The sequence below is a fragment of the Salmo salar genome, chromosome ssa12 (assembly GCF_905237065.1).
Source record: "Salmo salar chromosome ssa12, Ssal_v3.1, whole genome shotgun sequence".
NCBI lineage: Eukaryota > Metazoa > Chordata > Actinopteri > Salmoniformes > Salmonidae > Salmo > Salmo salar.
The window spans coordinates 86,080,615-86,106,855 of NC_059453.1; the positions used below are offsets into that span (position 1 = coordinate 86,080,615).

General features: G+C 44.0%; 1 protein-coding gene across 1 annotated transcript; it reads left to right on the top strand.

Annotated features, from left to right (window-relative positions):
- Positions 1–213: 213 nt before the first annotated feature.
- Positions 214–26,241, top strand: LOC106566056 (importin-9). The gene is made up of 22 exons (XM_014133867.2): positions 214–434; positions 2,932–2,993; positions 3,145–3,231; positions 3,370–3,571; positions 3,682–3,977; positions 4,108–4,208; positions 4,419–4,477; positions 6,988–7,139; positions 8,151–8,249; positions 9,895–10,001; positions 11,521–11,660; positions 11,927–12,089; positions 12,325–12,551; positions 12,901–13,049; positions 13,403–13,531; positions 13,678–13,953; positions 14,213–14,379; positions 14,583–14,716; positions 14,897–15,016; positions 24,583–24,699; positions 25,026–25,102; positions 25,321–26,241. The coding sequence occupies exons 1-22, from the start codon at positions 236–238 to the stop codon at positions 25,429–25,431; spliced, it is 3,174 nt and encodes a 1,057-aa protein (XP_013989342.1). The 5' UTR covers positions 214–235; the 3' UTR covers positions 25,432–26,241.

Consider the following 26,241-nt stretch of genomic DNA (forward strand, 5'->3'; position numbering starts at 1 on the left):
TTGCATTAGGGGCATTTTGTTTTTTACATTGGAACATGTTTTAAAACCCAGATTTAATGCAAATGTCACTTAAATATGAACAAATATGAATCATTGTTACTGTTTAGACAATTATTTTACATACATCACGAATAAATAAAGGTTGAACATATTCTACTATTACGTAGAGACTTTTATTTGGAACGTTTCAGAAATTACATGACCCGGAAGTACTTTTTCCAATGTTGCTGACGAGATGCTGATCTGCTCAGGCTGTGTGGGTGAAAACATGGCAGGCATGAGTGCAGCGGGTCCTGGGTCGGCTTCGGCTGCTGGACCGGTTCAACAAGGACTTAAAGAAGCCCTGATTGAGACGTTGACGGCTATCCTGTCCCCGGTTCAAGAAGTGCGAGCAGCCGCGGAGGAGCAAATAAAAGTGTTGGAAGTGACAGAAGGTAAGCATGGATGCGCGCATTGCGAGACCAGCTGATGAAGAGAGTGGAATGGCATGATAACTTCCATGCATATGGGCCTTTACGGAAAGATACATTCTAGCTAGCCAGCCACAGCATATAACACAATTACTGTCATGTTATTACTGTTAACGTTCGCTCGCTATGATAAAACAGAATATGTAGCTAACTAACTAGTTAAGATGTTCTCTCCTATTCAATTGGCTAGCAAGTGGCGCAAATTAATCTATCTAGCTAACTAACTTATTCCAACTAGCTCGTTAGCAGCTAGCTAGTTAGCTGACAGACAACCATGTGTGTGAAGCGCACTCTACCTCCATAATCCTTGCTTGCTTGTTACATTTAGCAGCAATTTGATTCCATTCTCTGTGAAGTATGTCAACACATGATGTGGTGGACCAATTCAATCAAGAAGACACTGCTTGAAATTAAAATGGCAATTTGACTAATACAAAGAGCTAGCTAGCTAGATGGGCTGACTGTATACAGCAGATAAGACATTTCTTAGTTAACGTTAGCTAGCTAGTTACCAAATTAGTTGTATCATGTTATCTCGGGCCTTGCGTTCCACTTGTAATTACAGAAGAACATAGTGTTGATGAATCTATAATCAAAGCTCAAATCGTGTTAGGGTCGCTATAGCAACCATTCGATTTGGAATGTCACGTTTTCCCGCGAATATGATTCCGTAGTATTCCCGCCTCGCGACTTCAAGCCTTTGTACACTGACATAAAATATTTGTATAACTAACCCTGTGCAGACATCATCAGTGGTTTTGACAACTTGTTTTAATTTTTCAGCAAAACAACAACGTATTGTTCCTTGTTCCCCTTTGAGTAAATTAATTTTCCATCCGTCAAATACTGCACACGCCCTTCTACCCTTTTACCCAATGCATGTTGAATGCATTATAGCTATCATATATACTATTTAGTTAGGCCAACTTTTGGAATTGTGAATATAGTTCTAATTCTAGACGTTCAGTTACATATCATTGTTTAAATATTCCCCATGTAATGTTAATAGGGAGCTAACATGGCTGTCATAGAATGTTGAAGTGTCATGTAAATACATCATAATGCAGGAAGCGCATTGGCCCAATTCTAAATACATGGCTCTAGCTATACCTAGCTATATAGCAAAGTGTAGTAACTAGCTAGCTACCCTAAATCAGCTTGCCACTAATCCAAAATACAGTGGGGGGTGAATATAGGGACAGTGTGTACAGTGCCTTTGTCTGTGGCGTTCCTCCAGCATGACTAAAAGGCTGATTGTGCAGGCTGTCTGTCGGGATCCACTGTAGTGTCACAGAAGCAAGAATGGGCCCGGCAGGCCTCTTTCTGAGGGAGCTACTCTATGTATAGCTAGAGCTGTCAGCACTAACATTGTCTCTAGGACTCTGATGTCACTCTCAGTTAAAGCTGGGACAGAGCGTGGCACATTGTAGGGATGAGGTTCTGAGTCTCACTGACTAGCCTAAAACACATTGGAAGAGTTCTCCAGTGCTTGTTGTAAATGCTCAAAGGTGCTTAATCGATGTAATGTCATAAGTGCTGAGCGATTAACCCCCCCCCAAAAAAAAAGTCAGGTTTTAAACAACGAATTGGCCGACTGTTAAATTATTTGAATTCCTTTTCATTCAGTTTTTTCCTCAATGTGCAGTTTCTCTAGAGATAAATCAGATCAAGCCCAAACTGTGCGATGTAGTAGGGAGTTGTAGTTTCCAACAGGCCAATATTCTACATAGTTTAGCACATAACTTGGTAATTAACTTCAATTACCATAATCCATTGCACACCTACTTGTCAGGTCTGTGTGGGGCACGGAGCCGGGGAGAAGAACATGCGATCCAGAGGGAGAGAGAGCAGTTGCTTCGCAGTATCTCTACCTGAAAATACATGATCTAAGTGACTGATAGTTGGTATTCAGCAGTCATAAAAGTATGCCTTATTTACTCTGATATAGTGATTTTGTTAGGCAGCAGCTCTATAGAGATGAGATGATCACTTGGAATGAAATAATAGTTGTCAAACAAATGTACATAACAACTGAAATATTTTATTGAAGTAATGTGAATAAATGATGGTTATAAGTGATGCACAGTAATGGGCAGTCACTACCATCATGGGACTTTCATTAATTGTTTTATTCGGTTACAGCATTCAACCCACAATGTGTAGTGCACTTAATGTAAAAAAAAAAAGATAACAATAATAACAATTGAAAACCGTGTTTAATATAATTAATCCGACCTCAAATCATTAATCACTCAGCACTAAATGTGATATGTATGTATTTTTTTTCTCCAAGTCAAAGTCATGAATCCAATCATAAGAATATTTCTGACATTTTGTCCCTTCCTTGCATGCCCATCATAGTTTCCGATATTGCACATCATGTGAGGCTAATGTGATCTGATGATTGATGTGTTCTTGATGATCTGTCCACTGTGTTGATGTTGCTCCTTTTGTGTTGAAGAGTTTGGAGTCCACCTGGCGGAGCTAACTGTGGACCCTCGGGGAGCTCTGGCCATTCGTCAGGTTAGTAAGCAGAAACTGTCATTCATGTTCTATTCTAACTCTAGAAGTATTCTAGCTCTCTAATTCTATTTATATTGTGTGTGTGAGACCACATCTCAGTATCTCCTTTATTCTACTATATCAATCAATTCTACGTTTGTGTTTTGTCCAGTTGGCCTCAGTCATCCTTAAGCAGTATGTGGAGACCCACTGGTGTTCCCTGTCTGAGAAGTTCAGACCCCCAGAGACCACAGACCGGGTAAGCAAAGCGACACGTCATTCTTCCAACTAAAGAAAATGTATCATTTTTGATGGCTGACTATTTGAAAATATTTTGAGAAAGAGGAGTTACAAAATCACTGATGCTGCCTAAAATCTCTCTCTTTCTCCTCTCCAGGCCAAGGCAGCCATCAGGGAGCTGTTGCCAGGAGGTCTGAGGGAGGCCATCAGTAAGGTGCGGTCCAGTGTGGCATATGCTGTGTCGGCCATTGCCCACTGGGACTGGCCCGAGGCCTGGCCTCAGCTCTTCACCATCCTCATGGACATGCTGGTCAGTGGCGACGTCAACGCAGTGCACGGGGCCATGAGGGTACTCACAGGTACACGCACATCCCAAATTGACCCTTTTTCCTGTGCGCCGTTTCCACTCTTAACTGTTTGTATGCATGCATCTCAGTGTATTCACATCATTCTTCTGGCTTTTTCTCAGAGTTTACCCGTGAGGTGACAGACACTCAGATGCCTCTGGTGGCTCCGGTGATCCTGCCTGAGATGTACAAGATCTTCTCCATGATGGAGATCTACAGCATCCGTACCCGCTCCAGAGCCGTGGAGATCTTCTCCACCTGTGCCAACCTGATCTGTGCGATAGAGGAGCTGGAGAAGGGAGCGGCCAAGGCCCTGATCTTCCCCGTGGTGCAGCAGTTCACTGAGGCGTTCATTCTGGCCCTGCAGATGCCTGATGGACCCTCCTCAGACAGCGGCCTCAAGATGGAGGTCCTCAAGGTGAGAAGATGACCACAAGGATTTATACGCCCAGGAAGGCTAGATGAGGTTGGCCTTTTGGGATCTGTAGGTCAGATGTTATAGGTTGTCCTGATCCAACCTTCTTTTCACCTATATCTCTCTTCGCCAGGCCGTGACAGCTCTAGTGAAGAACTTCCCTAAGCCCATGGTGTCGTCCATGCAGCAGATCCTGCCCATCGTCTGGAACACCCTGACAGAGAGTGCCGCTTTATATCCTTCACACTGCTGCAACCATGTCCTCTCCACTTTCATATTACGTTAGCTCAATGTCTATTAATTCCCATAGCATTGGTTCATATCTGTCAATAATGATTGGCAATGTTCCTCTTGGAATGTGAGCTATTCACCTAACTGTAGAGGGTGATCAGGTAAACACTGGTCTGTGTCCTGAGAGTGGGGTTTCCTTAACCAGCTGTGCACTTATGTCAGAACAGAGGTCAACTACACAGAGGAGGTAGATGATCCAATTGACTCTGATGGTGAGTGCAACCTTACCGTCTTGTTCTTATTTTCATGCATTTAGATCACTTGTTATAGTTCATGATTAATTGAACTTTTAAAATGATTAAATCAATATGTTACATGGGCTGATCTAGAACATACAGTAGATGGATATAGAAAGCATTATAACATACAGTAGCAATAGATAGAATATAGATAGATAGTAGTATAGAACATAGTGAGCTATTACTATATCATTTCCTCAAGTCCTCTAGATCTGGTCCGAAGGTGTGTGTGTGTGTGTGTGTGTGTGTGTGTGTGTGTGTGTGTGTGTGTGTGTGTGTGTGTGTGTGTGTGTGTGTGTGTGTGTGTGTGTGTGTGTGTGTGTGTGTTTACAGTGCATTCGGAAAGTATTCAGACCGCTTGAATTTTTCCAAATTATGTTACGTTACAACCTTATTCTTAAATGGATTTTTAAAAATCCTCATCAATCTACACAGTGAAAATAATGACACAGTGAAAACAGGTTTTTAGACATTTGAGTGAATGTATTAAAACCTGACAGAGCTTGAGAGGATCTGCTGAGAAGAATGGGAGAAACTCCCCAAATACAGGTGAGCCAAGCTTGTAGTGTCATTCCCAAGAAGACTCGAGGCTGCAATCGCTGCCAAAGGTGCTTCAGTTTTTTATTTCTAATACATTTTCACACATTTCTAAAAACCCGTTTTTGATTTGTCATTATGGGGTATTGTGTGTAGATTGATAAGGGATAAAATAATTTCATCAATTTTTGATGAAGGCTGTAACGTAACAGAATGTGGAAAAAGTCAAGGTGTCTGAATACTTTTTGTGTGTGTGTACAGTACCAGTCAAAAGTTTGGACACCTACTCATTCCAGGGCTTTTATTTTTACTCTTTTCTACGTTGTAGAATAGTAGTAAAGAGACAAACTATGAAATAACACATGGAATCATGTAGTAACCAAAAAAGTGTTAAACAAATCCAAATATATATAACATGTTTGATTCTTCAAAGTAGCCACCCTTTGCCTTGATGACAGCTTTGCGCACTCCTGGCATTCTCTCTACCAGCTTCACCTGGAATGTTTTTCCAACAGTCTTGAAGGAGTTCCCACATATGCTGAGCACTTGTTGGAAGCTTTTCCTTCACTCTGCGGTCCAACTCATCCCAAACCATCTCAATTGGGTTGCGGTTGGGTGATTGTGGTGGCCAGGTCATCTGATGCGGCACTCCATCACTGTCCTTGGTCGAATAGCCCTTACACAGCCTGGAGGTGTTTTTGGGGTCATTGTCCTGTTGAAAAACAAATGATAGTCCCACTAAGCGCAAACCAGATGGGATGGCGTATCGCTGTGGAATGCTGTGGTAGCCATGCTGGTTACGTGTGCCTTGAATTCTAAGTAAATCACAGATGATGTCACCAGCAAAGCACAATCACACCACCTGTATGCTTCACGGTGGGAACCACACATGCGTAGATCATCCGTTAACCTACTCGGCATCTCACAAAGCCACAGTGGTTGGAACCAAAACTCTCATATTTGGACTCATCAGACCAAAGGACAATTTTCCACCGGTCGAATGTCCATTCTTCGTTTTTCTTGGGCCAAGCAAGTCTCTTCTTTGTGTCCTTTAGTAGTGGTTTCTTTGCAGCAATTCGACCATGAAGGCCTGATTTCACACAGTCTCCTCTGAACAGTCGATGTTGAGATGTGTCTGTTACTTGAGCTCTGTGAAGCATTTATTTGAGCTGCAATCGGAGGTGCAGTTAACTCTAATGAACTTATCCTCTGCAGCAGAGGTCACTCTGGGTCTTCATTTCCTGTGGCAGTCCTCATGAGAGGCAGTTTCATCATAACGCTTGATGGTTTTTGCTACTACACTTGAAGAAATGTTCAAAGTTATTAATTTTCCGCATTGACTGACCTTCATGTCTCAAAGTGATGATGGACTGTCGTTTCTCTTTGCTTATTTGAGCTGTTCTTGCCATAATATTGACTTGGTCTTTTACCAAATAGGGCTATCTTCTGTATTTCACCCCTACCTTGTCACAACAACTGATTGGCTCAAATGCATTAAGAAGGAAAGAAATTCCACAAATTAACTTTTAACAAGGCACAACTGTTAATTGAAATGCATTCCAGTTGACTACCTCATGAAGCTGGTTGAGAAAATGCCAAACGTGTGCAAAGTTGTCATCAAGGCAAAATGTGGCTACTTTGAAGAATCCATTTTTTTTGGTTACTACATGATTCCATATGTGTTATTTCATAGTTTTGAAGACTTCACTGTTATTCTACAATGTAGAAAATAGTCAAAATAAAGAAAAACCCTTGAATGAGTAAGTGTGTTCAAACTTTTGACTGGTACCGTATATGCATGCGTATGTGCCATTTTAAGAAACACTTTTATCCAAGCTACTAAGTCATCATTGTGTACATTTTACATACGGAGGGTTCCGGAAATCAAACCAATTATCCTGGCATTGAAAGCGCCATGGTCTACCAACTCTGCGTTTTTCTTCCAGGTGAGGTTCTGGGCTTTGAGAACCTGGTGTTTAGCATCTTTGAGTTTGTTCACACGTTGCTGGAGAACAGCAAGTTCAAGAGCACAGTGAAGAAGGCTCTTCCTGAGCTGATCTACTACATCATCCTCTACATGCAGATCACGGAGGATCAGGTACACACTCCCTCACTCCTGTGTATGTGTGAGAGAGACCGTTTTTTTAATGGTGCTGAGTCTGACGCAGGGTTCGCACAAGGTGCTTGAGATGTTTACACTTCTTGAATTTGTTGGTAGTTAAAAAGTACTTGAATTAAAATGAGAGGAGAACAGAAAATGATCTAATATGAAAAATATTAGAAAAATGTATTGGTCTTACGAATGAATTTCCAGGCAGACGACCAAGTTTTATTTCCTCAATTGTTTCTTGCTCTGGTTGCCAGGCGAGCATTGGTAAGTCGGCCCTGAAGGGGGGAAAGACGCAATGCTGCATCATGCACTAGCACCAATTCTACATTGACTTTTTCTCTCCAGAGCTTTTTTTGCCTCAATCAAGGGGCGCCTGTGATATTCCGCTTCATCAAGCGGCAGCTGTGTTCCTGCCGTTCTGGTGGCTGTTCACGTGCCATTTTCCTCACACAGCCCACCAGCTCTTCTGCCGACCAGCGACACTAAAGCTGCCAGTTGGAATGAAGTCGCTTTTTCGTAGCTATTAATTAGTAGATTCCCAAATGTCCAATAAAAATACAATATAGTCATTAAGCTGGAATTGTGTAGTAATGCGAATAGGAAATTTGTGTTCACTGTCGCAAAACTCTGCTCATCACTACTCAAATTACAACATCAGTACTGACTTACCACTCATGTATTTAGTAAATATCTAGTGAATGCATATTATTGAGTAAAACTTGTAAGGTAGTGATGAATAGTACGTGTTTTTTTTTCTTCAAGAGGTTGAGGAGATATACTGCCATCTGGTGACGACTACGAACAATTGCATAAAAGGAACTATTACAAATTGATGGTCTTTGAAAATAAATGTTAGTGCTTGAAAAAGTACTAAAGTCTTTGAATTTGATTTGCCACTGTCTTTATAAACCCATTTGACATCATGGTTATGTGTTCCTCATCCGTAGTCTATGATGTCATGGTTGTATGTGTTCCTCATCAGTAGTCGTGTATCTGTAGATCAAGGTGTGGACGGCCAACCCCCAGCAGTTTGTGGAGGACGAGGATGACGACACTTTCTCCTACTCCGTCAGGATCTCAGCCCAGGACCTGCTACTGGTGAGCACCTCAGTCTGTGGGCAAAGCTCAAATAGCACCCTATTCCCCATATAGTGCACTACTTTTGACGTGTGTGTGTGTGTGTGTGTGTGTGTGTGTGTGTGTGTGTGTGTGAACCCCATAGTTTACATCTAGATGTTCCGCTAGCGGAACGCCTCACCAATATCCAATGGTAGAGCGTGGCGCAAATTACAAACACCTAAAAAATGCAAAAACTTCAATTTTTCAAACATATGACTATTTTACACCATTTGAAAGACAAGACTCTCCTTTATCTAACCACATTGTCCGATTTAAAAAAGGCTTTACAACGAAAGCAAAACATTAGATTATGTCAGGAGAGTACCCAGCCAGAAATAATCACACACCCATTTTTCAAGCTAGCATATAATGTCACAAAAACCAAAACCACAGCTAAATGCAGCACTAACCTTTGATGATCTTCATCAGATGACACTCCTAGGACATTATGTTATACAATACATGCATGTTTTGTTCAATCAAGTTCATATTTATATCAAAAACCAGCTTTTTACATTAGCATGTTTTGTTCAGAACTAGCACACCCACCGAAAACCTCCGGTGAATTTACTAAATTACTCACGATAAACGTTCACAAAAAACATAACAATTATTTTAAGAATTATAGATACAGAACTCCTTTATGCAATCGCGGTGTCCGATTTTAAAATAGCTTTTCGGTGAAAGCACATTTTGCAATATTCTGAGTAGATAGCCCAGCCATCATGGCTAGCTATTTTGACACCCACCAAGTTTGGCCCTCACCAAACTCAGATTTACTATAAGAAAAATTGGATTACCTTTGCTGTTCTTCGTCAGAATGCACTCCCAGGACTTCTACTTCAACACCCAATGTTGTTTTGGTTCCAAATAATCCATAATTATATCCAAATAGCTGCGTTTTGTTCTTGCGTTCAAGACACTATCCGAAGGGTGACGCGCCGGCGCGTATCGTGACAAAAAAATTCAAAATATTCCATTACCGTACTTCGAAAGCATGTCAAACGCTGTTTAAAATCAATTTTTATGCGATTTTTCTCGTAAAATAGCGATAATATTCCAACCGGGAGACGTTGTTTTCGTTCAAACACTGAAAATAGAAAATGGAGTCTTCACATGCACGCGCGCACCAGTGTCATTGTTCTCAGAACGACCACTTTCCAAAAGCCCTACTGTTTTTCACCCAGGGACTGCAGAGTTATCATTCCACGTTCTGGCGCCTTCTGAGAGCCTATGGGAGCCTTAGAAAATGTCACGTTACAGCAGAGATCCTCTATTTTTGATAAAGAGGCTACAGAAGGCCAAGAAATGGTCAGACAGGGAACTTCCCATATAGAATCTTCTCAGGTTTTGGCCTGCCATATGAGTTCTGTTATACTCACAGACACCATTCAAACAGTTTTAGAAACTTTAGGGTGTTTTCTATTCTAATGATATGCATATTCTAGTTTCTGGGCAGGAGTAATAACCAGATTAAATCGGGTACGTTTTTTATCCGTCCATGAAAATACTGCCCCCTATCCTAAACAGGTTAACTCCACAGTTACTTCTGCATGTTTATGTTCTGGTCAATGTGACCTTTCTGGAGAGAAGACTTCTCACTCCAACCCTCCTCTTCCAATAGGCTGTGGCGACAGAGTTCCAGAACGAGAGTGCGGCAGCGTTGGCTGCAGCAGCAACAAGACACCTGCAGGATGCCGAGCAGGCCAAGAACAGTGGCAACGAGCACTGGTGAGGACCACACACCAGCTGCATGACATGGCAAACAGTGGATGCCTCTTAATTAATAGTCCTTGCCTCCTGTTTGTCCTTGGCGTTGAACTGAAAACACGCGTTAGGTGAAAGCAATATGGATGCCTTTCAGGAATTTGTTTTAATCTGTCCAGGTATTTTTGTCAGTGCAGACTGAAAACAAGGTGAAGAGATTACTTTCGACCAGTGTTCCCGCGTTCTGCTACCCTGGGACTGCCCCGCAGAAGAAATATCACCCCGAGGAAAGAAGCACGAGATTGAACTTCACTCAACTTTGTAGCGTTTTTTCCACCATAGTTAACACTAACAACGTTTTGATTTACTGTGGGAATTGTGATCGAATCAATGCAATATTAGCCACTTTCAATGCAACATACCGAAACAAAACGAACTACGCAAGACTTAGTATGCAAAACTAACTATGCCGCAGATTTTGTTGTAGGCAGAAAGCATCGGAGTAGGATTCTTTTGCATTGACATGCACGTCTCAGCCCCTACTCTACACAGACCGGTGCGGCATAACCAATCAGCGCTGCAGTAGGCCTATATGCAAACAGACCATTGCCATATATGGATCTGTGCTATTCTCTTTGAACTGGATTGTGTTTACAGCATGAGCGGTCGTGAGTAGATACTGCTTGTTTTGACATCAAAGCTAGAGCTGCATGTAGCCACGTGTGCACATTTGTTCATATCCTTTGCTAGTTAGTGAGTTATTAGCCCAGTTATAGATCATTTGTAGTCAGCAATGTGGGAGTGATTGCTTCCTACAAAGCACAAAACATGTTCATGTTTAGACATCTTAGGAAAAGGGAATCGGGTAAAGCTTTTTTATTGTCTTAAAGGGGCAGTGTTGTGTTTTGAGACAGGTTTGAATAAGCTAAGTAGCCAATAGGCAGAGGGTAGAATAATTTGTCTGATTCTCTGTAATAATGTGGGAATAATAATGCATTTTATTTTGTAAAGTGGTTTCTTGCGTCAAACAACACAACAACATTTTCAGTCACCTCCTTGTCTGAAGGACAAGTGGATAAACAGATTCATGTCAAGCCCTGCATGTTTTTTTCAAAAGTCTCATGGAATGTAGGCCTACATTGAACACCACACATTGGCTGCTATCGTAGGCTGAATGATAGAACAGCTATTTCCCTGTTAAAATGTTATAGGATGCATTTTTTCCCCCGTTGTTTGAGGGTAGGCCACTCTGATAGGCCTACATTATGGTCCAAATAGCCACAGTAGCCTACTTGACCACTGTCTGAAATTATAACTTAAAGCGGGTACAGCCTCAGTGTTTGCCGTAAACGCCCGCTGAAAGTTGCACAGAATTTTCAGTGTTCAAGTTTACGCTCAATAGACCTGAAATTTGCTAAGTGACAGAAAAAAATTAGTGAACATTGCTTTCTACTATTGAGTTGCACCCCATGGCTAAACTATCACCACGCAGTCATACTGTAGGTGTGCTCTCTCCTTACTCCTGTGTTGTCCCCTCCTGCAGGTGGAAGATCCATGAGGCCTGTATGTTAGCTCTGGGCTCAGTGAAGACCATCATCACAGAGAACGTGAAGAACGGCCGTGTTCAGTTTGATATGCACGGCTTCCTGGCTAACGTCATCCTGGCTGACCTTAATCTCACAGGTTAGTCAGTCTGGGGTCGGTAGCTCATCTCCGGGCAGCCATGTTCAGTTACATAGTTTTTTCAAGAAATGTCTGATTTAGACCGCGGAACCCTGGTGGGTGGACTCACTAGTCAATCATTGACTTTGTGATCAATTGATTACGTGATCAATAAAGAGTGAGGGAGAAACAATAACCTTCAGACATCAAAGGCCTGGAGGTCTGGACTGTGACTCACGGTACAGTATATTCTTATATAATAACCCCTCCTTCCTCTCTCCCCCCAGCGGCCTCTCCGTTCCTGCTGGGCCGAGCCCTGTGGGCGGCCAGCCGCTTCACAGCAGCCATGTCCCCTGAGCTCATCCAGCAGTTCCTCCAGGCCACCGTCAGCGGCCTGCACGACAGTCAGCCCCCCTCAGTCCGCATCTCAGCCGTACGCGCCATCTGGGGGTGAGGGAGATGAAAGTTCAACACTTAAACCTCGATAGTTCTGACAAGCTGTAGATTCCACTTCTTCAGTCATCATAATAATACCAGTAAGCTAGGTCAGGTTGAAGCAGTGATGGCATACAGTAGATAGATGGATAAATCCCTCTAGTTTGTCATACAACACAAACCGTCACTACACCATAACAGTAAATGTGTTGGTATGCAGGTGGTAATTCTGTGTGTGTGCTCTCCTCAGGTACTGTGACCAGTTGAAGCTGTCCGAGAGTACCCATGTCCTGCAGCCGTTCCTGCCTGCTGTTCTGGACGGGCTGGTGCAGCTGGCAGCCCAGTTCAGCTCCGAGGTTCTCACCCTGGTCATGGAGACACTGTGTATCGTCTGCACTGTGGACCCAGCCTTCACCACCAGCGCAGAGAACAAGATCTGCCCCCTCACCATCGCCATCTTCCTCAAGTATAGTAACGGTAGGTAACTATAGTAACCTTGGCAGTTGGCGCCCTTGTATTTTATTATTAGTGTATCATTGAGTCCCATAGATAATTTAGGTATTACCATATTTTTTAATTTTACCTTTATTTAACTAGGCAAGTCAGTTAAGAACAAATTCTTATTCACAATGACGGCCTAGGAACAGTGGGTTAACTGCCTTGTTCAGGGGCAGAACGACAGATTTTTAGCTTGTCAATTCGGCGATTCGATGTAGCAACCTTTCGGTTACTGGACCATCGCTCTAACCACTAGGCTACCTGCTGCTATGACTGTCCATTCCTTACAGATCAACCCATGTGCCTCTATCATACTTTCTCTCCCCAGACCCGGTGGTGGCGTCTCTGGCCCAGGACATCTTTAAGGAACTGGCCCAGATCGAGGCGTGCCAGGGCCCCATGCAGATGCGCCTCATCCCCACCCTGGTCAGCATCATGCAGGCCCCGCCTGACAAGATCCCCTCCGGTCTGTGTGCAGTAAGTCACCACTGGCTTGGTGCCTCTAGCTACTATGGAAGTGGTTCATTTACAGCAGCACTGTGTGTCGGGGCCTAACAGAGTTGGTCTCAACTCCATTGGTAGTACTCACCAACCCAGGGCCTAGGCTACAGGGGTGTGAAGGCTTTTATTCCAGCCAGGTACTCAAACATATGATTTAACTAATCAAGTAGTCATTTCCTTGACTTAGTTAAATCTGGTGTGTTAGTGCTGGGCTGGAATAAAAGCCTGCACTCTCCAGGACAATGTTTGGTGGTCTGGCCTCCTTATTTACTATCAACGTTTAGGGTTCTAGTCAGTCATATGTTGACTGACTGTGTTCACCCTGACAGACCGCCATAGACATCTTGACCACGGTGGTCCGACACACCAAACCCCCGCTCTCTGAGATGCTGGTCTGCCAGGCCTTCCCTGTGGTGGCCCAGTGTACCCTCCGCACAGACGACAACACCACAATACAGGTACACACATACAGACACACTGAGAAGGACTCAAAGATGTTAATACCAACTGTTCTTACACCAGTACACTTTGTAATTATATATTTTTCTCCCTGTATATATAAATTCATGGAAATTAAATGAACTCTAACCCCATTCTCTTCCAGAACGGGGGTGAGTGTCTGCGGGCGTATGTGTCAGTGGCCCTGGAGCAAGTGGGCCAGTGGAGGGACACGGAGGGCCACAGTGGTCTGTGGTACGTGATGCAGGTGGTCAGTCAACTACTTGACCCCAGGACATCAGAGTTCACCGCTGCCTTTGTGGGCCGCCTGGTGTCCACGCTGATCGCCCGCGCCGGCACCGAGCTTGGAGAGCAGTTAGACCAAATCCTCAGAGCCATCCTCAGCAAGATGCAGCAGGCCGAGACCCTCAGCGTCATGCAGGTAGGAAGCAACAATTCTGTTTGTCCATCTCTGGAACTTTCCTCTTTAAATCTATCAGTGTTCTCTGTGATGTTGAAGTTTCAACACGCCAAGCTGTCGGTATTCAATTTATACTAGCATCAATGTTGTCCAGCAATTACTTTATTGCCACCCATATAGACCCTGTTGACATTCGACTCCTCTCCTCCTCTCCCCTAGTCTCTGATCATCTCTCCTCCAGTCTCTGATCATCTCTCTCTCCTCTCCTCCTCTCCCCCAGTCTCTGATCATGGTATTTGCCCACCTGGTCCACTCTCAGCTGGAGCCTCTGTTGGAGTTCCTGTGCAGTCTGCCGGGTCCAACGGGGAAACCAGCCCTGGAGTTTGTCATGGCTGAGTGGATGAGCCGACAGCACCTCTTCTACGGACAGTACGAGGGTAAAGTCAGGTGAGTGCTTAGGGCCGTCCCCGGAGCATCCACATTCCTCAAGATAGATGGTAGAGTAGAATATTTTCAACTTGGTGAAGAAAAGGTGTGTTCCTCTCTGTACTCCCCTTTCCACCTTTTTATGACCTGGAATTGATCCTATTTTTTTTCCTTCCCTTTTGTAATGTTTGTGTTTCCCCGTCTCCTGTGTTGTCCCTGTGCAGTACGGTAGCCCTGTGTAAGCTGCTGCAGCACGGCCTCAACACCAATGACAAGCGTCTCCAGGACATCGTGGTCAAGGGAGAGGAGATCTTTGGCCCTGACGAGGGCATCCGCACACGCTCCAAGTCTGCCAAGAGTACGACCCACAGCTCACTTCTCTAATTTAGCATTTAGGACACAAAAAATATCCTCCCCCATTATCTTGTCTAATGTATGACAAGGGGTGCATTGGCTATATGCTTCTGTTGGTGGCCCAACTCTTTGATGGTATGCACATCTTACAGTGTGGCTGTAAGGTCTGTCTGTCTCTCTCCAGATCCAGAGAAGTGGACCAACATTCCATTGCTAGTGAAGGTCTTTAAGCTGATTGTCAATGAGCTGTCTTCAGTGGTGGAGGCCAACACAACCAGAGCTGCCGCAGCAGACTGGAGTCAAGGTCAGGGTTGTGGCGGTCGTTACATTTTGTCAGCCGGTGATTGTCATTCAAATAACTGCCAGTCTCACGGTAATAAATTGTTAATTAATATAAACACCTTCTGCATCGCTGGCTTCCACACACAGCCTACAACCCACTGATGCAGACCTTCGAAACAGATACATTTTAAAAACTCGAATAAATCCATTTTAATATAGCCTACACCTTCACAATGAATCTATTTATTTTAGGCAGGTCTAAAGAAACAGGCTTTTCTTTATCATATTTCAGAAGAACAGAATAGCATATTCTGAGTCATCCTTATGCCAGGTCCTGATCTGGCTATGCCATATGGCTGTGGGCTATACTAGTTCATTTAGCAGGCAAGGTTTGCTTATATTTCCTGTGGCATTTATTTTATAGTAAGAACAATGCAATTGAACACAGCTGAATAAAATAGAAAGGATATTTTTCCCCAAACAATTTTCGAGGGAGTGTTCTGTGTTGAGCAATTAACAAAGAAACAGGTCCTCCTATGTGTTTCTAATTTAGAGTTATTTATGCTACTTTAGTTGTGATACAAACGTTAGAATGTATTAGAAATCAAAACATATAGCCTAAGGCTGCATGATGTGACGAAGTATGAAAAAAGTCGCATGAAAGTGAAGCGCTCTGTTTCTTGCACAGGCTGCACTGCACATCAGTCTCTCATTCACAATTTGACAAGGACTTGATAATATGCTCACGCAGTATTTTCAATTTAATATTCTCTTCGCATATAGCCTACACTACATGACCAAAAGTATGTGGACACCTGCTCGTCAAACATCTCATTCCAAAATCATGGGCATTAATATGTAGTTGGTCCCCCCGGCGTTTCCACTGCTTCAGAGTCCAATGGCACCGAGCTTTACGCCACTCCAGCTGACGCTTGGCATTGCACATGGTGATCTTAGACTTGTGTGCAGCTGCTCGGCCATGGAAACCCATTTCATGAAGCTCCAGACGAACAGTTCTTGTGCTGACGTTGCTTCCAGGCAGTTTGGAACTTGGTAGTGAGATTTGCAACCGAGGACAAACTATTTTTACGTGCTTCATCACCCTGTTCTGTGAGCTTGTGTGGCCTTCCACTTCGCAGCTGAGCCGTTGTTGCTCCTAGACGTTTCCACTTCACTATAACAGAGCTTACAGTTGATCGGGGCAGCTCTAGCAGGGCAAAAAATTGTCTAACTTGTTGGAAAGGTGGCATCTTATGATGGTGTCACGTTGAAAGTCACTGAGCTCTTCAGTAAGGCCGTTCTACTTCCAATGTTTGTCTATGGAGATTGCATGGCTGTGTGTTCAATTTTATACACCTGTCAGCAACGGGTGTGGCTGAAATAGCCGAGTCCACTAATTTGAAGGGGTGTCCACATATTTTTGTGTATATGTGTGGAATTATTTTTGATTAAGAATGGCCCACAAAAAAAGTCATCCATAGCCTGCTCTCAAATAGCAAATGGAGGTTACGTGCAGATACTTTTTTTAATATGCCAGGTAGGCTACACCATTTGTAAAGCGGATTAATGTGCTTAATTTTTAATTGAGAAATAAATATAGCAGGACTAGAAACCTGGGATCCGCTTGTATTGTATAGTGGCTAGTCAAAAGTATGTTGAATTGAAATACATTTGCCAAGGTTATAGAATTACTGCTGTCTGTTCAGAAAGATATTAAATAATTAATAATAGCCTACTACACCGTGAGAAGGCCTATAATTTAGCCGTAGAGGATCAGTAGCTTCTTTTTTTTAAATGCCTAGCTGTGTATTGTGTGTAGCCCAATAAGGCATGGCATACAGCTGAGAACGCACATCAAATCTGTCAGTGAACAGCATGCAGACAAAACAGGCCTTTCGCAAGATTTCAAATACAATCGAAGGGTAACAGGTTGGAAAGCAAATGGCTCCTGCTGAAAAGACAATGCTGTAGTCTATCAAAATATTTGATCAACTTCTAAATATGGTTTTACTACGTAAAACTAGAGACAGGCGTTTGGCACGAACACATAGGCCATTACCAGCGAGTGATCTGCGTATCATTGGGTGAGGCATTGAAACTGGAAAGCTTTTTTAGGACTATAATTTCCTCATATTGTAGCCTACAATATATCTCCACACACCTAGGCCTAGACTATTGATGGATTCAAGACAAGATCGTTTTTATTGATCTCAGGCTACTTTGACACGAACAAACTATCATTTACAGTGGCAAGAAAAAGTATGTGAACCCTTTGGAATTACCTCGATTTCTGCATAAATGTGTCATAAAATTTGATCTGATTTTCATCTAAGTCACAACAGTAGACAAACACAGTCTGCTTAAACTAATTACACACAAACAATTATACGTTTTCATGAACTTTATTGAACACACCGTGTAAACTTTCACAGTGCAGGGTGGGAAAAGTATGTGAACCCTTGGATTTAATAACTCGTTGACCATCCTTTTTGCAGCAATAACCTCAACCAAACATTTTCTTTCGTTGCGGATCAGACCTGCACAACAGTCCGGAGGAATTTTGGACCATTTCTCTATACAAAACTATATCAGTTCAGCAATATTCTTGGGATGTCTGGTGTGAACCGCTCTTGAGGTCATGCCACAGCATCTCAATCGGGTTGAGGTCAGGACTCTGACTGGGCCACTCCAGAAGGCGTATTTTCTTCTGTTGAAGCCATTCTGTGTTTGATTTACTTCTGTGTTTTGAATCGTTGACCTGTTGCATCACCCAACTTCTGTTGAGCTTCAATTGGTGGACAGATAGCTTTACATTCTCCTGCAACATGTCTTGATAAACTTGGGAATTCATTTTTCCGTCAATGATAGCAAGCTGTCCAGGCCCAGAGGCAGCAAAGCAGCCCCAAACTGTGTTACTCCTGCCACCATACTTTACAGTGGGGATGAGGTTTTGATGTTGGTGTACTGTGCCATTTTTTTCTCCACACATAGTGGTGTGTGTTCCTTCCAAACAACTCAACTGTAGTTTCATCTGTCCACAGAATATTTTGCCAATAGCGCTGTGGAACATTCAGGTGCTATTTTTCGAACTTCAGACGTGCAGCAATGTTTTTTTTTTTGGACAGCAGTGGCTTCTTCCGTGGTGTCCTCCCATGAACAACATTCTTGTTTAGTGTTTGACGTATCGTAGACTCGTCAGAGATGTTATCGTGTTCCAGAGAGTTCTGTAAGTCTTTAGCTGACGCTCTAGGATTCTTCTTAACCTCATTGACCATTCTGCGCTGTGCTCTTGCAGTTCATCTTTGCAGGACAGCCACTCCTAGGGAGAGTAGCAACAGTGCTGAACTTTCTCCATTTATAGTCAATTTGTCTTACCATGGACTGATGAACATCAAGGCTTTTAGAGATACTTTTGTAACCCTTTCCAGCTTTATGCAAGTCAACAATTCTTAATCGTAGGTCTTTTGAGATCTCTTTTGTTCAAGGCATGGGTCACATGCTTCTCAAATTCTCAAATTTTGTGAGTGTTTTTTATAGGGCGGGGCAGCTCTAACCAACATCTCCAATCTCGTCTCATTGATTGGACTCCAGGTCAGCTGACACCCGACTCCAATTAGCTTTTGGAGAAGTCATTAGCCTAGGGGTTCACATACTTTTTCCAACCTACACTGTGAATGTTTTAAATGATGTATCCAATATAGACAAGGAAAAATACAATAATTTGTGATTACTTTAATCACACGGTGTTTGTCTATGGTTGTGACAGATGAAGATCAGATCAAATTTTATGACCAATTTATGCAGAAATCCAGGTAATTCCGAAGGGTTCACATACTTTTTCTTGCCACTGTAGATCATTTGTGCAGTATTAAAATAGATTATGCCAGTCTTCAGTCATGTAAAAGGACTTAGAATTGCATGAAATGTGTTTGTAAAAGGACACATTTTTCCGGACAGTAGGCTACTAAAAATGTTCCCCATTTGTGCAACTACTGTAAGTGCCTCAACTCTACTGCTCTATGCCACTATGCAAATACAATGATATGTATGCAATGCTTTATTATAAATGTGAATTATTATTATTATTTATTCTCCATGTGTTCTGGTACCTCAGAGGTCCCCAGGTCAACGCCCTCTCGAGCTCACTTTTTGTTCTGGCACCTTCAGATTTTCACAAATTTAGGCACCGGTCTTTACGTATTCTAAATAATGTGTGAAATTAGTTTAGAATGGTCCATTATCATGCACCTGTCAGAACAGAAGCGATGTGCTTAAAACATGGAATGTTGAGAAATAAATATAATAGGCCTAGCCTTTAGAAAGATGACGGGTTCCTCATTGAGGCCATCAAAACTCTGTTTTCTCATGTAGTTGCATCGCCTATAGAAATGTTGCGCAACAGAAACACTTACTTTATTCCATGCACCAACCAGCTATGAGGAGCTGGCTCTCGCTGCCACTCAAACTCTGAATGCCAGGGCTCTCATGAAATGTTTGATTCAATTTTTTGATTGCCTTTGTATTGATGTCAGTAATAAAAGAGCGCTGAGTACATTTACATTACATTTAAGTCATTTAGCAGACGCTCTTATCCAGAGCGACTTACAAATTGGTGCATTCACCTTATGATATCCAGTGGACAACCACTTTACAATAGTGCATCTAAATCTTTTAAGGGGGGGGGTTAGAAGGATTACTTTATCCTATCCTAGGTATTCCTTAAAGAGGTGGGGTTTCAGGTGTCTCTGGAAGGTGGTGATTGACTCCGCTGTCCTGGCGTCGTGAGGGAGCTTGTTCCACCATTGGGGTGCCAGAGCAGCGAACAGTTTTGACTGGGCTGAGCGGGAACTGTGCTTCCTTAGAGGTAGGGGGGCCAGCAGGCCAGAGGTGGATGAACGCAGTGCCCTTGTTTGGGTGTAGGGCCTGATCAGAGCCTGAAGGTATGGAGGTGCCGTTCCCTTCACAGCTCCGTAGGCAATCACCATGGTCTTGTAGCGGATGCGAGCTTCAACTGGAAGCCAGTGGAGAGAGCGGAGGAGCGGGGTGACGTGAGAGAACTTGGGAAGGTTGAACACCAGACGGGCTGCGGCGTTCTGGATGAGTTGTAGGGGTTTAATGGCACAGGCAGGGAGCCCAGCCAACAGCGAGTTGCAGTAATCCAGACGGGAGATGACAAGTGCCTGGATTAGGACCTGCGCCGCTTCCTGTGTGAGGCAGGGTCGTACTCTGCGAATGTTGTAGAGCATGAACCTACAGGATCGGGTCACCGCCTTGATGTTAGTGGAGAACGACAGGGTGTTGTCCAGGATCACGCCAAGGTTCTTAGCACTCTGGGAGGAGGACACAAGGGAGTTGTCAACCGTGATGGCGAGATTATGGAACGGGCAGTCCTTCCCCGGGAGGAAGAGCAGCTCCGTCTTGCCGAGGTTCAGCTTGAGCTGGTGATCCGTCATCCACACTGATATGTCTGACAGACATGCAGAGATGCGATTCGCCGCCTGGTTATCAGAAGGGGGAAAGGAGAAGATTAATTGTGTGTCGTCTGCATAGCAATGATAGGAGAGACCATGTGAGGATATGACAGAGCCAAGTGACTTGGTGTATAGCGAGAATAGGAGAGGGCCTAGAACAGAGCCCTGAGGGACACCAGTGGTGAGAGCGCATGGTGCGGAGACAGATTCTCGCCACGCCACCTGGTAGGAGCGACCTGTCAGGTAGGACGCAATCCAAGCGTGGGCCGCGCCGGAGATGCCCAACTCGGAGAGGGTGGAGAGGAGGATCTGATGGTTCACAGTATCAAAGGCAGCAGATTGGTCTAGAAGGATGAGAGCAGAGGAGAGAGAGTTAGCTTTAGCAGTGCGGAGAGCCTCCGTGACACAGAGAAGAGCAGTCTCAGTTGAATGCCCAGTCTTGAAACCTGACTGATTAGGATCAAGAAGGTCATTCTGAGAGAGATAGCAGGAGAGCTGGCCAAGGACGGCACGTTCAAGAGTTTTGGAGAGAAAAGAAAGAAGGGATACTGGTCTGTAGTTGTTGACATCGGAGGGATCGAGTGTAGGTTTTTTCAGAAGGGGTGCAACTCTCGCTCTCTTGAAGACGGAAGGGACGTAGCCAGCGGTCAAGGATGAGTTGATGAGCGAGGTGAGGTAGGGGAGAAGGTCTCCGGAAATGGTCTGGAGAAGAGAGGAGGGGATAGGGTCAAGTAGGCAGGTTTGTTGGGCTGCCGGCAGTCACAAGACGCGAGATTTCATCTGGAGAGAGAGGGGAGAAAGAGGTCAAAGCACAGGGTAGGGCAGTGTGAGCAGGACCAGCGGTGTCGTTTGACTTAGCAAACGAGGATCGGATATCGTCAACCTTCTTTTCAAAATGGTTGACGAAGTCATCCGCAGAGAGGGAGGGGGGGGAAGGAGGATTCAGGAGGGAGGAGAAGGTAGCAAAGAGCTTCCTAGGGTTAGAGGCAGATGCTTGGAATTTAGAGTGGTAGAAAGTGGCTTTAGCAGCAGAGACAGAAGAGGAGAATGTAGAGAGGAGGGAGTGAAAGGATGCCAGGTCCGCAGGGAGGCGAGTTTTCCTCCATTTCCGCTCGGTTGCTCGGAGCCCTGTTCTGTGAGTACCGGCCGGTACTCCTAATGGCCATCACAGCGCAGTTTTGGAGAAGCCTAGTTACTGTGACTCAACGGTCACATGGATTTGACTGCAGTAATGACTCCTGGCTGCCGGTGTGACGGTAGCACGGTCACCGTAACAGCCCTAGTCAAGGTGAAGCATCACAGCTATGTAACGGTCACACACCACGTCACACATGTCAATGTCTCTTTTTGGCTTTGAGGGTATAATTCAGCCAAATTACAAAATGATACTGAACAAAAATATAAAAGCAACATGTAAAGTGTTGGTCCCATGTTTCATGATCTGAAATATAAGATCCCAGGAATTGTCCATATGCACAAAAAGCTTATTTCTCATTGTGTGCACAAATTTGCTTACATCCCTGTTAATGAGCATTTCTCCTTTGTGAAGATAATCCATCCACTTGACAGGTTTGGCATATCAAGAAGCTGATTAAACAGCATGATCATTACACGGGTGCACCTTGTGCTGGGGAAAATAAAAGGCCACTCAAAAATGTTTTGTCACACAACACAATTCTGAAGGAGCGTGCAATTGGTATGCTGACTGCAGGAATGTCTACCAGAGCTGTTTCCAATTAATTTAATATTCATTTCTTTACCATAAACTGCCTCCAACGTCGTATTAGAGAATTTGGCAGTACGTCCAACTGGCCTCACAACCACTGACCCCGTGTAACCACGCCAGACCAGGATGCCACATCCGGCTTCTTCGCCTGCAGGATCATCTGAGACCAGCCACCCGGATAGCTGATGAAACTGTGGGTTTGCACAACCGAAGAATTTCTGCACAAACTGTCAGAAACCGTCTCCGAGTAGCTCATCTGTGTGCTTGTCATCCTCACAAGGGTCTTGACCTGCCTGCAGTTTGGTGTCGTAACTGACTTTCAGTGGGCAAATGCTCAAATTTGATTTTATCATCGAACACAATTGCAATTTAAATGCACAGAGATACCATGATGAGATCCTGATGCCTATTGAAATCCATAGATTAGGGCCTGATTAATATATTTCAATTGACTGACTTCCTTATATGAACAGTAACTCTGTGAAATCTTTGAAAATGTTGAGTTTAATATTTTAGTTTAGTGTATATATTTACTTCCCCGTCTCCCTTAATCTGCATCGGATGTGCTCATAAATGTGCTGCTACTCATAGAATGTTTCAGAGATATCGAGTTATAGTTGGCTACTGCGTGCATTTCATCAAATGCTCTTGTCAAACAACCAATAATAATGTGTGCCTCTGGTTCTTTGGGGCGGCAGGTAGCCTGGTGGTTAGAGCTGTGGGCAGGTAACCGAAAAATTGCTGGATCGAATCCTCGAGCTGACATGGTAAAAATCTATTGTTCTGCCCCTGAGCAAGGCAGTTAACCCACTGTTCCCCGGGCGCCGGAGACGTGGATGTCGATTTAAGGCAGCCCTCCACACCGCTCTGATTCAGAGGGGTTGGGTTAAATGCGGTAGACGCATTGTACAACTGACTAGGTATCCCCTTTCCCTGTTTTTGTTCCGGACTACGTTCTCACTTGCAGCGAACCGTACCACGGTACGAATTGAATCGGACCAAGCCCATCCAAATGTATTAAATTAAAAACAGATATCACATTTACATAAGTATTCAGACCCTTTACTCATACTTTGTTGAAGCACCTTGTGCTTTGTTGCAGCAATTACAGCTTGAGTCTTCTTGGGTATGATGCTACAAACTTGGCACACCTCTATTTGGGGAGTTTCTCCCATTCTTATCTGCAGATCCTCTCAAGCTCTGTGCTCTAGAGATGTTTGATCGGGTTCAAGTCCGGGCTCTGGCTGGGCCACTCAAGGACATTGAGACTTGTCCCAAAGCCATCCTTGTGTTGTCTTGGCTGTGTCCTTTGGGTCATTGTCCTGTTGGAAGGTGAACCTTCACCCCAGTCTGATGTCTGGAGCAGGTTTTCATCAAGGATCTCTCTGTACTTTGCTCCATTCATCTTTGCCTCGATCCTGACTAGTCTCCCAGTCCCTGCCGCTGAAAAACATCCCAACAGCATGATGCTGCCACCACCACAGAGGAACTCTGGAGCTCTGTCCGTGACCATCAGGTTCTTGGTCACCTCCCTGACCAAGGCCCTTCTCCCCCGACTGCTCAGTTTGGCCGGGCGGCCAGCTCTAGGAAGAGTCTTGGTGGTTCCAAACTTGTTCCATTTAAGAATGATGGATGACACTGTGTTCTTGGGGAGCTTCAATGCTGCAGACATTTTTTGGTACCCTTCCCCAGTGCTGTGCCTCGACACATTCTTGTTTCGGAGCTCTACAGACAATTCTTTCGACTTCATGGCTTGGTTTTTGCTCTGACAAGCTCTGTCAACTGTGGGACCTTATATATACACGTGTGTGTGTGTGTGTGTGTGTGTGTGTGTGTGTGTGTGTGTGTGTGTGTGTGTGTGTGTGTGTGTGTGTGTGGGCCTTTACAAATCATGTCCAATCAATTCAATGGAAACAGGATGCACCGGAGCTCAATTTCGAGTCTCATAGCAAAGGGTCTGAATACTTGTGAATAAGGGATTTTATTACATTTTTTATAAATTTGATGAAAATTCTAAACCTGTTTTCGCTTTGTCATTATGGGGTATTGTAGATTGAGGACTTTATTTTTAATTTAATCTATTTTAGAATAAGTCTTAAGGTAACAAAATGTGGGAAAAGTGAAGGGGTCTGAATTCTTTCCGAATGCACTGTATGTAATATAATATATACCCTATAGCAGACGCTTTTATCCAAAGTGACTTAGACATGCGTGCATGCATTTTACAAATGGGTGGTCCTGGGAATTTTCCCACTAGCATTGCAAGCGCCACGCTCTACCAAATGAGCTACAGAGGACCACAAACGGCTTTCGTATGTGTGTGTTTAGTATTGTGAAGGCAAGTAAGCCCAGTTGAATCTAATCCCAAACTGTTTGGTTGTGTCACTGCAGATTCAGGTGGAATGTGGGAGGACCAGGAGGCAGAGGAGGAGGAGGAGGAGGATGATGAGGAGGATGAAGGGCTGGCCGGGCAGCTGCTATCTGACCTCATCGCTTCCAACAAATATGGTGAGGATAGACCAAAATAAGTTGATGCTGGATAGTAAACAATGCCGAAAAAGACTGCGCAAAAAAATGAACAGAAGTAATCAAGGCACTCATGTAGTGGAATAATTTAAAAGCCCTTATTATTTATGGCTTATGCTTAGTAAGAATGAAAAATGCACCGAAGCGTTGCGGCTACAAAAGAATTCATCATGGTGACAAAATAACTTCACTCTCTCAGGCTCTCCTAGAGGTCTGGCTCCTCCATCAGTGTAGTAGGCAACCATCTTGGTTTTGGGGCTCTATCTGCCATGTTTCACAGGTATCAAAATGTATTTTGAATCTCTCAGATGAAGACTACTATGAAGATGATGATGAGGAGGATCCAGATGCCTTGAAGGACCCCATATATCAGATAGACCTTCAGGTAATGCCTCACTAATCTACTGATCTGTCATTCAGATTTAGTTCACAAAAACATGACTACTTAGGGCTGACGTGGTTGTGCTCCAACTATGCCCTCTTAATTGACCTTAAGGATATTGATCAAGTTGTATTGAACAGATTTCAACGGTTTGTCCTTTCGGTTGAATTTGAATGTGTTAAATTGACTTTAAATAAAGTTTGTTGTACTGTGTGTTCCAGGCCTACCTGACAGATTTCCTGACCCAGTTTGCCCAGTCGCCGTGCTACAGCATGTTTTCTGGACATCTCAATGACGCTGAGAGGAGAGTCCTGCAGACTATTGGCATCTAAACCTGCTTCCATCCACTTCCCTATGTCAACCCTACTAGAACGCTCTTGCCCAATCCCTCACGCTCACCAACCAATCACCAACCCCTGAGTGTGGGAGAGGCTCTGATTGGCCAAGCAGTTGTTGATGCTTTACCTACATCTCCAACAGAAGAACATGGGGAGGTAAAGCGGTAGAGAAGAGACAGACATGACTTACCCATAACATCCTGTCTCTCTATTCTGACTTAAAGGATGACCAGGAAAAGACTGCGGACTTGTGGAGGGAGGTGACGGAAGAAGTTCGAGAGAGGGTCATGAGGGACACCCTGGTTTGTTCCCACGGAGGGCTGGGAGACAGTTGTGGGAGACACCTCCTTAGTGTCTCCTCGCTCCTCTGCCCTGTTGTACTTGTGGGAGGACTTTGGAATGTGATGGAGGGGTTGATGTTTTGCAATGGGACAGGCAGGCAGGGCAGCTGTGATAAATGAACGGAGTCTTTACTGTGTCCCATTTGTAACTCGACCCACTTATTTTTGTGCTTCTGTAAAAAAATTAAAAATAAACTTCCAAGAGGCAAAAGAAACTTCATGACGACGGACAGACAAAGAGAAACATATCTTTGAGACTGCGTAAGAAACTTTGGTGGCCTTGTTTTCAGAAACCATTGACTTTTCTGATTGGGATGAAAACCTTGAGGACTTCTGGTTGCGACTGGGGCCTGGGTGGTTATGGGGGATTCACGCCGTTGCCATGGTGACTCACAGCCTTTTCATTTCCCTTTACCCACTAGTTGGGATGAAATTTCTCAATAAAAGTCCCAATAGGACACCA

Excerpts from the sequence above, each read along its gene's own strand:
- LOC106566056 (XM_014133867.2), top strand. The coding sequence starts at position 236 with ATGCTGATCTGCTCAGGCTGTGTGGGTGAAAACATGGCAGGCATGAGT. Across the intron at positions 12,552-12,900 it reads CTTCCTCAAGTATAGTAACG|ACCCGGTGGTGGCGTCTCTG; the intron begins GTAGGTAACTAT and ends TTCTCTCCCCAG. Across the intron at positions 24,700-25,025 it reads CATCGCTTCCAACAAATATG|ATGAAGACTACTATGAAGAT; the intron begins GTGAGGATAGAC and ends TGAATCTCTCAG.